At 40.0% G+C, this 12268-nt stretch overlaps 1 protein-coding gene across 1 annotated transcript; it reads right to left on the reverse strand.

The window, feature by feature from the left end:
- Positions 1 to 937: 937 nt before the first annotated feature.
- prrt4a (proline rich transmembrane protein 4a) lies at positions 938 to 11056 on the reverse strand. Its single transcript, XM_067389202.1, has 3 exons — positions 10378 to 11056; positions 6766 to 6909; positions 938 to 2850 (listed from the first exon to the last, which is right to left on the reverse strand). The coding sequence occupies exons 1-3, from the start codon at positions 11054 to 11056 to the stop codon at positions 938 to 940; spliced, it is 2736 nt and encodes a 911-aa protein (XP_067245303.1).
- Positions 11057 to 12268: the final 1212 nt, after the last annotated feature.

The following is a 12268-nucleotide window of genomic DNA, read 5'->3' on the forward strand; positions in this document are numbered from 1 at the left end:
TTCGAAATTGACTACTAGCATATTACTTCATACTTTGCAGTTTATATATGTGAAAGATATGCATTGTACAACAAAAAATTTCTTACTGTAGTAGGCTCTGCTACATTGTTGTCACATGAGGTGTTATGTGCATACAGAAAATTCACATGCTACAGAAACAACGCAAGCAGTATACTAGCATGTTATTCCGAACATAGCCACAATATGCAATATACTGCAAGTGAATTGGCAGATAAACATTTATTTCAATAAGATTGTGACATGAGTACATGTTGTACATTTAGTATTGCAGGGATTTTTCTGTTTTTCATTGTTATCCTCACGCAGCCTTTTGTTAATGACATCTTTCCCATAAGTTTATGCTCCAACAGAACATGTACAGCAGGTCTCATTCCAGAACAAAATGTTACCCAAATAACAAAGCTGCCACAAATAATTGGGTTATGATAGTGCTGCAATGAATTGCAAACGAGTTCTATAGATAGTGTCTCTATACAGTAGTAACGCTGCCAATGAGTGTTTAGGTGATCCATGCTGTAACAGCAAAGCCAAACACTCATCATAAAAAATGTTTGCAAGTGCTAGCTTTATTGCTGAAAAGTATACAAAAGCCTCATGTTCTTTTTTAAAATTTGTCTTGATTCTTTTAAAGTCTTTTGATCAAATCATCAAGATTATGTGATTTGTTAAAAACGGGAAGGGGGTTTTAGGGAATTTCTTACAGTTGATAAAGAACATCAGTCTCTCTGAGGTTGCTGTTTGCCATTTTGTCCTTGTCATGTCTCCTTCTAAAACAAAACATTTCTTTCCACTGAAGCAGAATGCTTCAACAGCAAATTCCTCTCTACATCTATCTTAAGAAAAGTTCTGTAAATTGGAGTAGCTAGGGCTGAAATTACTGTGGGTGTTAGGTTAGTTGTTTCAGAGATTTCTTCCCCTAAAGATCAATCGTATCACTACTGATACTGAGTGCATCTATCTGCCTGCAGACGTTGACGAATTCAGCCTGAACAGCAAGCTCATCAACATGAGACGTTGTCTCCACATCCACGCTCCCTCTGGAGGACGTAGAACCCAAGGCTGTGTACCGTCTGTGGAGTCGCTGCCCAGACTGTGAGCCCCTGTGTAGACTATTCTGAGACTGTTGTGCTGAGTTTAACACACTGCAATGGACCGAGACCTGAGCTGGTCTCCCAGATATAGTGCTCCATTGCCTGGGTCGGTTGGGTACAGTAGCGGGGTCCACATCCCCACAGGAGGCAGTGCGGTACAGGCTGGGTTCGGTGGAGTTTCCCCAACAGGGTTGTCCATCCGGGGGTCCGCGCGTGCTAAGAGAGAGCCTAGACGAGCCGAACAAGCTATGCTGGAACAGAGCTTCGCTGTTCAAGGCCTCGTCGATGCTTCGTCGCAGGTCGATGGGCGAAGGGGGGCGCAGATCTGCCGTGGAGTCGGCATCCAAGCTGGCAAAGGAGGACGCGTGGGATCCTTTGCTCTTCTTTGCGGTTTGGGAGAGCTGTGTGGAAGACTCGTGCTGAGGGCTGCTGGGATAGTGGAGGTCCAAACCATCAGATTCGCTGTGCGGAAGCTCCACCAAGGTGTAGAGCGGCACACTTTCGCTTTCCCGCCGTACTATTCCCTCACACAACCCCAGCTTCTCGGTGGGCCGTAGTGACCAGCCACACCGATTTGAGAAGATGGTGGGTTTTCCCAATGTGGTTCCTTCTGTAGGTGGCTTTTTGAAGAACCAGCTGCAGGCACCAGGTTTGGAAGGGGGCACTCCACAACAGAGAAGGGGGTGAGTGATTACAAGAGCGAGGGTGAGACATACCCCTGTTTCACAAACTCGGCAGCTGAGCTGGAATCCCCACCAGGGCCAGGGCATCAGGCCAACCATGACCCCACCGGTCAGCCCTCCAGCGGTGAGTATGGCATAGAGTCGGAGACTGCCACATGCTAAGAGAAAGAGGGCAGAGAACACCCCAGCCCTGGCCGCCCTTTCCCACATCTGTGCCTCTGTGAATGGACACCTGCTGGCATGGCACGATGGCCGCTCAGGAGAGCTCTCGTTCAGCCGGTAAATGTGCTTGACGTCTGGCCGGGCGCAGCAGTAGAGAAGCAGGTACGTGAATGACAGGAGAGAGGACATCAAGACGAAGGCTGCAGGTGGTATTAGAGGCACAATTTGCAGGGTGGGAAAAAGTTGCAGTATTGCCATGGAAGCCATCACTATCGCTACGTGCAGCAGTACTAGGGCGGCCAACAGGCAGGTGCTGCGCTGCAGGGTGTTCTGGGAAAGTAGCTGGGTGCAAGAGCGAGCAGTTAGCAGTAGCAGCAGCAGGCCAAATGATGCTGTAAGACAGGGATAGGCAGCTTCGTGTAGCAGTCGTGCCCAGACTACGGGAAGACGCTCTTTTTGGCCGTACGGATCGTAGAGGAGCCACAGAGCCCGGCTGGAACCTGTCAGTAACTGGAGAAGGTGGAGGAGGCTAAAGTGGGCACAACCAGAGGGCCACCGCAATGGCAAACACATCAGGCTGAGCATAGACAGCACAGCCACAAGCGAGAACACACATCCGAGCCCGTATACCTGCAATTCCCATGCCAGGCCCCATGTGGCCATGGCAGCATTCCAGTCAGTCAGTAGAGGGACTAACAGAGGCGGAGTCAGGGCTTCAAGGGGTGGGGTTATCACACCAGGGGGTGTGGTTTCATAAACAGGAGGTGGAGTGGACAGAGTGTTGTTAGTAGAAGGATGATTCTTCAAAGAGTCAGGTGATTGACAGATCCCAGTACCAACCAGGTTGCAGTCCGGAAGTGTGGAAGACTCATGCCAGTCCCCACCTGGAGATGCTGAAATACAACATAAAGTTTAGTTTAAGATGCATTTAGTGTGTATTATATTTCAGTTTTTCACAAGTGACAAATATTTTCAAAAATGTAAATCATTTTTCTATGTGCAAAACTATATAAAGTGAAACATTTCATATTATAACTGTTAAAATGGAAACTGATAATGTTCTCCAGCTGTTTATGCACTCATGAGGTTATATTCACAAAGCACAAAGCTAATGTTCTCCACAAGCAGCTTTTTAGTTTAAGTTTTTGTTTGTCTTTTGGCAAATATAATTACAGCACAAGAGGTATTTAAACCACAGAGAAAACACAGAACAACAACAAAAAACCTTGAAGCATACAAAAGTAAAAATCTAAAACTAGAGGTAAGTAGATTGTGTTCCAGTATGAAAGGCAGGGGCATGAATCTTACATCATTAATACACCATCAGCCATTAAGTACATAAAATGACTATGTTAATTGGCTAGCAGAGATGTGGAAGTAGGCTGTTGTAAATGGGTCGCACTTCATCCCTGACACACATTCACATATGGCACAGATAAGAGGGCATTGACCCTGTTGCCATTCTCATGTGTGTGACTATTTTTACAACTGACACACTTTCATCACTTTATGTCACATAAATACCTGTGCATGGAAATGAGAAGAAGGGGCTTCTCAAGCTTGTGTTTTTTGACTACTGCCTAATTTTTTTTTCAAATAGCCTGTGCTAATTGTGAACCCTGTTGTTTATTGCAGGGTTAATTGATTGATATTGATTATCAGTCATTTTTTTCTACATTAGTAATGATCCAGAATACACTGGGGCTGCAACTCTGAGTCAGCATTAGTCCATTAGCATGTGTTAAACTTTCCCCACCTAAAGATTGAATGATTGACCTTTGTTCACAGGAAGAGATTTCATACCACAACGAATTTGTAATTTTCTCATGAAAATTTCTTTGTCATATAGACGAATTGTCATTTAAGGCTATATTTACCTCAAAAGAGTTAATCAATGTCCATAGCTAATAGGTTTATATACACAATTCTTGTCACATGATTCCTCAGAAATCATTCTAATATGCTCATTTGGTGCTCAAGAAACATTTATTATTAGCAATGTTGAAATCAGTTTTAGCTGTTTATTATTATATTATATTATATTATATTATATTATATTATATTATATTATATTATATTATATTATATTATATTATATTATATTATATTATATTATATTATATTATATTATATTATATTATATTATATTATGAGAAATCTATATACTTTTCCTTGAAAATGTTTTTGATTCACCAGAAAGAATTGTGTCATAAGAGTCATTAGCATGTGAATCAGACTACAAGTACCATATAGTATGTTTGTTTTTGTGTGCCCTCTAAAAATAATTGTCTCATTAGAGACTAAAATGAAGAAACAGGTTACATATGCAATAATTATGAACCCAGATAAATGAGCTTACTGAAGACCTTGAGTTCAATAATTCCAAACCCCCTTTTTATATTTACACTATATTGCGGACACCCCTCCAAATCATTGAATTCTGGTGTTTCAATCACTTCCATGGCCACAGGTGTATAAAATCAAGCACCTAGGCATGCAGACTGCTTCTACAAACATTTGTGAAAGACTTTGTGTTGCCTTCAGATTAGCTCAAGAAAAGTGTGTAGAGAGCTTCATAGAATGGGTTTCCATGGCCGAGCAGCTGCATCCAAGCCTTACATCACCAAGTGCAATGCAAAGTGTCGGATGCAGTGGTGTAAAGCACACCGACACTGGACTCTAGAGCAGTGCAGACGTGTTCTCTGGAGTGACAAATCACATTTCTCTGTCTGGCAATCTGATGGACGAGTCTGGGTTTGGTGGTTGGCAGGAGAACGGTACTTGCCTGACTGCATTGTGTCAAGTGTAAAGTTTGGTGGAGGGGCGATTATGATGTGGGGTTGTTTTTCAGGGGTTGGGCTTGGCCCCTTAGTTCCAGTGAAAAGAACTCTTAATGTTTCAGCATACCAAGACATTTTGGACAATTTCATGCTCCCAACTTTGTGGGAACAGTTTGGGGATGGCCCCTTCCTGTTCCAACATGACTGCGCACCAGTGCACAAAGCAAGGTCCATAAAGACATGGATGAGTGAGTTTGGTGTGAAGAAACTTGACTGGCCTGCACTAGAGCCCGAAGCCATTTCTTTTGAGAATAATGGCTGGCTGATGAAGTTATTGGCTGGCTAGCCGGCTCAGCCAAAACCTAAATGGCTGCTGCAGCCGCCAAACTTTTCATAGCTGCAAATGGCTGAAGCTGCCACTCCATGTCTACAGATGTCATACTGATTATCTTTCCACTAATGCATGGCTTACACTATATTTCTACAAAATGCAATACAATGTAATAAAGAAAACAATAGATTTTACTTTCACAACGTATGGTTGCTGATAAAAAGGAAACTACCATATTTGGATCCAACAGGATTGTACAGAAGAGAGATTCCTAACGGTGCATGCGATGAGAGGGTGACGGCAGAGATCGCGTATGTTGATTAAGAACGCAAACTTTTGTTGAATTTATGAGAAATATACAGACACAAACAGACGAAGTGTAGTAAAATAAAGACCTAAATGTGTATTTCGGACTTTTTTTTCACCACAAGTCTGAAAGAAGACATGTTATTGAAGACAAATATCCAAAAATCTAAAACTTGACCAGGAAAAAAAAAAAAAAAAAACGATGTTTTTGCCTGCCGTGTCTCGCCTTAATATAAACACACACCGTTATCAGTGTTATTTTGGACAAAGTTTTGCACATTTCACTTCAATGTACAGTGTACAATGACGCATGCGTCGTGAATTAGCAATGTGGAAACGGTGGTTTGTTACTGCAGCAATATCACGTTCAGTGCTATAAATCTCTCCGTTCCAGAATATTTGGTTCATAACATCTTTGATTCAGGTGTTTGTGCAACCGTGCCCTGAAGATTTAACAAAAGTCTGGGTAGGCCTAAGTTTAAAAAAAAAAAAAGTAAGTAGGAATTAGGAAAGTATGTGAGAAGATCAAAATAACCTTGCTTGCTTCTTTCCGCTTTTTCACATCAGTGCGAGAAAAAAAAATGCATCGCTTCTTCGAGCCATTTTAATCGGTACGAGCACAAGACTGTGCTGTTATGAAACCAGTGGGAAAATAGATCTCGTGTATTGTTTATATATTTTGCGTGTGTGTGTCTCTATGTGATAGAATTATTATTTGATGCAAATAATTCTAGCCGGCTCAACCAAACTTTATCAGATGGTGGCTCAATTTGGCTTAGGAAATTATTGGCTGGCGGCGGCTGAAATTCTAAATGGCGCAAATGGCGGCGCCTGGCGGCGGCTTCGGGGTCTAGCCTGCACAGAGTCCTGACCTCAACCCAAGAGAACACCTTTGGGATGAATTAGAGCGGAGACTGCGAGCCAGGCCTTCTCACCAACATCACTGCCTGACCTCACAAATGCACATGTAGAAGAATGTTCAAAAATACCCATAAACACACTCCTAAACCTTGTGGAAAGCCTTCCCAAAAGAGTTGAGGCTGTTACAGCTGCAAAGGGCAGGCCAACTCCATATTAAACCCTACGGATTAAGAATGGGATATCATTAAAGTTCATGTGCACGTAAAGGCAGGCGTCCCAAAACTTTTGCCGATATAGTGTGTGTGTATATATATATATATATATATATATATATATATATATATATATATATATATATATATATATATATATAGATGGAACAGTAATTTCTTTCTACTTCTTGTGTCCTCCCAGATACATGGAAATTCAGAAGCTTTGTAAAGCCCTGGAAAGCCATTACATTCTGCTCACTACCAGTAAAAGATAATGTGTTAGAATAGAGGTCATTCTGACAATGAATGCTTCAGTACCTGCTTCAGGATAGGTTCCAGTGACCTTGATCACAGTGGTGGTAGATTGGCCATTTTGTTCATTTTTCATTTGGTCAAGACCCTCACGCTCCTCTCTTTCAGGGTCAGCTCTTGTCATATTGAGTGTCAGCTTTGTCAGACTATCTGAGAGAGAAAGAGAAAATTAGAAACCTGTTCTAGAGCTAATGCTAGCTCAAAAAGTTACAGTACAATCTCTCATTTCATTTAACCTGCTGTTGTTTTTGTTTTTTACCCATTAACCTCATCTAAACATTGATTCCAATAGATAAAAAAAAAAAAAAAAAAAAAAAGCTATAAATTACATTCAGTTTCCCAATGAGTCACTAGGGGGCTTGTATCCCACTCACATCTGCAGTGATGAACAGCTTGTTCGCTGCTGGAATACTGATATTTTCACTGCAGCTTGAGAACAGCTAAGAGCTAAAGGTGGATGCACCTTTGATTCAGTCATTACAGTTTTTATGTCTAAACAGCATTACCAAATAGATGCAGTAGAAGTGTAATGATTCCGATATCCCTTTATTACAAAATGTACACATTCTATTAAATTTAAAATGTGTCACAATAATTTATCAGCAGCGATGTTGCCCTGCTAATAATATTATACCTGAGTAAAAGTGAATATATTGTCTTTATTAAAAGTGATGCAGTAATAAGACCCTGTACTGCAAAATAATGACAAGAAGTGTTGTTCTTGAAAAACTCTTATGAGCCATTTGTAGTGAATCAAAAACATACTGTGCGACCACAGAAGTCTGATTCACAAATGACTCTCATGAGCCAATTCTTTTTAGTGATTCATAAGAGCATACAGTAGTCTGATTCATGAACAAATACTCGAATGAGCTGGTTCTTTTTTATGATTTGTGAACCAAAACATACAGTGTTACAAATATAGTGTAATTCCTGAACAAATGACTCATGAGTCGGTTTAATAAGAAGATAAAGTTACCGGTTCAAATCAGTCTGTCAAATCCATTACCAGAATCCCTCAGAATGCTTAATGAATCAACATATGACTCACTGTTCATTATTATTATTATTTTCAGCATCACTAGTTGTTGAAAATGATATATCACCTTCACCAGTTAACTTAAAGGGTTAGTTCACCCAAAAATGACTATTTTGTCATTAATTACTCTCCCTCATTGACAGCAAGTTAATTTACACTTTCAAATGCCCAGAACATATTTAAAACAGTTCAGGTGACTACAGTGGTTCAACCTTAAATGTGCCCTAGAACCCCTTTTCAAAAGATGTAATATAAGTCTAAGGTGTCCCCTGAATGTGTCTGTGAAGTTTCAGTTCAAAATACAGCATAAGTTTTTTTTTTTATTGTTTTTATTTATCTGCCTATTTTGAGCCATAATTAAATATGCACCGATTCAGGCTGCGGCCCCTTTAAATCTCCCGCTCCCCCACCCCTGAGCTCTCGAGTGCCTTAACCAGCATAAACAAAGTTCACACAGCTAATATAACCCTAAAATAGATCTTTACAAAGTGTCCGTCATGCATGCATGCATCAATTTCTGTGAGTATAGTATTTATTTGGATGTTTACATTTGATTCTGAATGAGTTTGATAGTGCTCTGTGGCTAAAGCTAACATTACACACTGTTGGAGAGATTTATAAAGAATGAAGTTGTGTTTATGAATTATACAGACTGCAAGTATTTAATAATGAAAATAACAACGGCTCTTGTCTCCTTGAATACAGTAAGAAACGATGGTAACTTTAACCACATTTAACAGTACATTAGCAACATGCTAATGAAACATTTAGAAAGACAGTTTACAAATATCACTAAAAATATCATGATATCATGGATCATGTCAGTTATTATTGCTCCATCTGCCATTTTTCGCTATTGTTCTTACCTAGTCTGATGATTTAGCTGTGCACAGATCTAGACGTTTTGCCCTTGTGTAATGCCTTGAACATGAGCTGGCATATGCAAATATGTAGGAAGGAGGAAACAATGGTGTTTGAGACTCACTGTATGTCATTTCCATGTACTGAACTCTTGTTATTCATCTATGCCGAGGTAAATTAAATTTTTTTTTTATTCGATGGCACCTTTAATGTTATGAAGCGATGAGAATACTTTTTGTATAACGACTTTATTCTACAATATCTAGTGATGATCGATTTCAAAACACTGCTTCATGAAGCTTCGAAGCTTTACAAATCTTTTTGTAACGAGGTTAGTAGATGTGGGAAGAAGGAGGCGGGAACCGGCGAACATTCAACAAAACTTTAATCTCAAAATAAACAAACAAAATGAAAGTAATGCCGGCTGACCCTCGCGGACGTCTGCCGGCCACACAAACATAATAAAACATAAAATAAAGTCCAGGCCTGGTCCTCTCTCGTCCTTCACGATAGTCGCTCCTCATTTTATGCTCCCGGAGCTCCTCCGTGAGGGACTCAAGGCCGGTGCGCCTCCCAGGTGAAGCTCATTAACACTCGCGCCACCGGCCTCGCGCCGTTCCCTCACGGCTCTCGCCCGCCCTGGTCGCCACACTTTTATTTTGAATCAGTTGTTCGGAGCGTGAATCAAACTGCCAAAGTCACGTGAACCATAGAAATTTCAAAACACTTATGATGTAACAAATCCTCATTTACTGAAGTCACGTGGTGTGTATCAAACTGCCAAAGTCATATGATTTCAGTAAGCGAAGCTTCGATCACGTGACTTTGGCAGTTTGAAGGTGTGTTCACGCGGTACCTCGTAATTCCTGTAGTTACGAGATTCTAGCTTGTAAAAAACTTTCACGTCCTCGTAGAGCTCGTAATTACAGCTTGTAAGCTGGGAGTTTTCGAAAAAGCTCCCACATGTACCATGTGGCCGCTGTACCACCTGACGGCTGTAGATTCATTTAGGCGTTGATAGTGGTACCATGGAAATGCATAATTCCCAGTCCAAGGATGTGAGCAGCTCCGAATATAACACCACGTGTTGGCATTTCAAGATTCTGGTAAATACGTCATCATACACACTCTGATTCAAAACAAAAGATTTGTAAAGCTTCGAAGCTTCATGGAGCAGTGTTTTGCAATCGACCATCACTAGATATTGTTGAATAAAGTCGTTATTTTGTTTTTTTTGGTGCACAAAAAGTATTCTCATCGCTTCATTACATTAAGGTTGAACCACTGTAGTCACATGAAATGCTTTAAATATGTCTTTAGTAGCTTTCTGGGCGTTTGAAAGTTGCTGTCAATGGAGGCCTCAATGAGCCGTCAAATTTGATAAAAAATATCTTAATTTGTGTTCCGAAGATGAACAAAGCTCTTACGGTGTGGAACGACATGAGGGTGAGTAATTAATGACAGAATTTTCATTTTTGGGTGAACTAACCCTTTTAAGCATGTCTATGCTTGATTATCAGCACCAGACCAGCATGAAACATTTTGATCCAACAATGAAATTCATCTTGGTCTAAGTTGGTCTTTTTAACAAAAAGAAAATCAAATCATTGAAATAGCATGTATTTTGCATGTATTTTATGAATAGATACACTTTCACACGCTATCAAGTTATGTCATGACATGGAGAGTTGGCTTTGATGTATCATTAATTGGATTACCTGTTGGAGCATCTGTCAAATCCTTTGTTTCCTCAGATGGCCACAGATAGTCTATCAGCCCTTTTGGCAAAGTGGTACCATCTAAGGTTCCTCTGGCATATGGTGTTTGGGTAGCACTAGATGACTTCCACAGTGTCTGGTAGGTGCGAAATCTTGTTTCAGCATGAGTCCTAGGTGTCTTTGTCTCTGTATTCCAAGCAATAGGTGTCTTTGACTCTGTACTCCAGGCCTGAGAAGATTTAAATGATTGGTCAGTATTTCCTTGCTTACTAAAATTTGGCCAATCAGATGCTTCCGTTTGAGGCCCCTCTTCATCGTTCTGGATGTCTGAAGGAATTTCAGTCTTAGTGGAACTCATAGATTTGATCCATGGTGTTCTTGTGGCTGGAAAGCTTGACAAATGATCCTCCATTGTGACATAGGGGTTTTGTTCAGCTGAAAGTTCTACCTCAAGGTCTCTGCTAGTCACCTCTGAATGTAGTGCATTTGGGGATAAACTGAGAATAGCCGGAGTAGTCTTGTCCATTTGTCTCGGTAGGAACGTCCACAGTGAGCTGCTAGCTGGTTCTGGGTCAGTGCTGGCCCAAGCTCTTTCATTTCTATTTAAAGATGCAGCATACAAACTACAACACAGTGAGAAACTGAAAACCAGCAGTAGAGCTTCACTCTGAGGGGTCATGCTGACACTCCTCTGAAGATGTTACACTTCACAATGTCACCAGGCTGTCTGCATTTCACATCCTGTGCAGGTTCTGCAAAAAAGAAAAGGAAAAGCATAAGATAAGAAAAGATGGGTAAATGGATTCAACCAGAAAGTGATTTCTAGGCATTCAACAATATTAAAAATCTATACGTATTTGAAAAAATACAAATTAATAAATTAGTATAGTAGTAAAATTGTTTGCAAAATAAAATATTATTATATTTATAAATTATTATACCTCTATACTTCATTTGCCAATAAAATAAATGTATTCTTTGCAAAATAATAAATAAGTGAAGTTCACAACGTAATTTCGGGAGGAGTGAACCCATCTAATCTTTAAATTAGTGAAACTCAAACATAATCTCAAGAGGAGGGAACCCTAATCTTTCAATTACATCCAGAGCTACTCACCCTGCTCTGGCATCAGTTGTTTCGATATCCCTCCACCTCCCCAACTCCACCACATAAATTAAGCATCTCATCTATCGTACTCCTCTTTCATGCAATAGTAGTCCCTGGGGGGTATATCCAAGCTCGAGTTGAAGCTGCTTCCTCGAGCCCCTCCACAGCGGACAGCAAGCCAAATACGCTTAACCTTATTAGCTTAAAGATTTTATGAGGAAACGAACTCGTGAAAATAAAATAAATAATAATGTAAAAATTATAAAACTATACTTCATGGCAAAAAAAATCAATAAATAATATATATATATATATATATATATATATATATATATATATATATATATATATATATATATATATATATAGTGGGTATGGAAAGTATTCAGACCCCCTTAAATTTTTCACTCTTTGTTATATTGTAGCCATTTGCTAAAATCATTTAAGTTAATTTTTTTTTACCTCATTAATGTACACACAGCACCCCATATTGACAGAAAAACAAAACGTTTACCATCCAACCTGACAGAACTGGAGAGGATCTGCAAGGAGGAATGGCAGAGGATCCCCAAATCCAGGTGTGAAAAACTTGTTGCATCTTTCCCAAAAAGACTCATGGCTGTATTAGATCAAAAGGGTGCTTCTACTAAATACTGAGCAAAGGGTCTGAAAACTTAGGACCATGCGATATTTCAGTTTTTCTTTTTTAATAAATCTGAAAAAATGTCAACAATTCTGTGTTTTTCTAACAATATGGGGTGCTGTGTGCACATTAATGAGGAA

This window comes from Chanodichthys erythropterus, chromosome 7 (assembly GCF_024489055.1).
Source record: "Chanodichthys erythropterus isolate Z2021 chromosome 7, ASM2448905v1, whole genome shotgun sequence".
NCBI lineage: Eukaryota > Metazoa > Chordata > Actinopteri > Cypriniformes > Xenocyprididae > Chanodichthys > Chanodichthys erythropterus.

Excerpts from the sequence above, each read along its gene's own strand:
- prrt4a (XM_067389202.1), bottom strand. The coding sequence starts at position 11,056 with ATGACCCCTCAGAGTGAAGCTCTACTGCTGGTTTTCAGTTTCTCACTG. Across the intron at positions 6,910-10,377 it reads TTTGACAGATGCTCCAACAG|ATAGTCTGACAAAGCTGACA; the intron begins GTAATCCAATTA and ends TTTCTCTCTCAG. Across the intron at positions 2,851-6,765 it reads TGGAACCTATCCTGAAGCAG|CATCTCCAGGTGGGGACTGG; the intron begins GTACTGAAGCAT and ends GTTGTATTTCAG.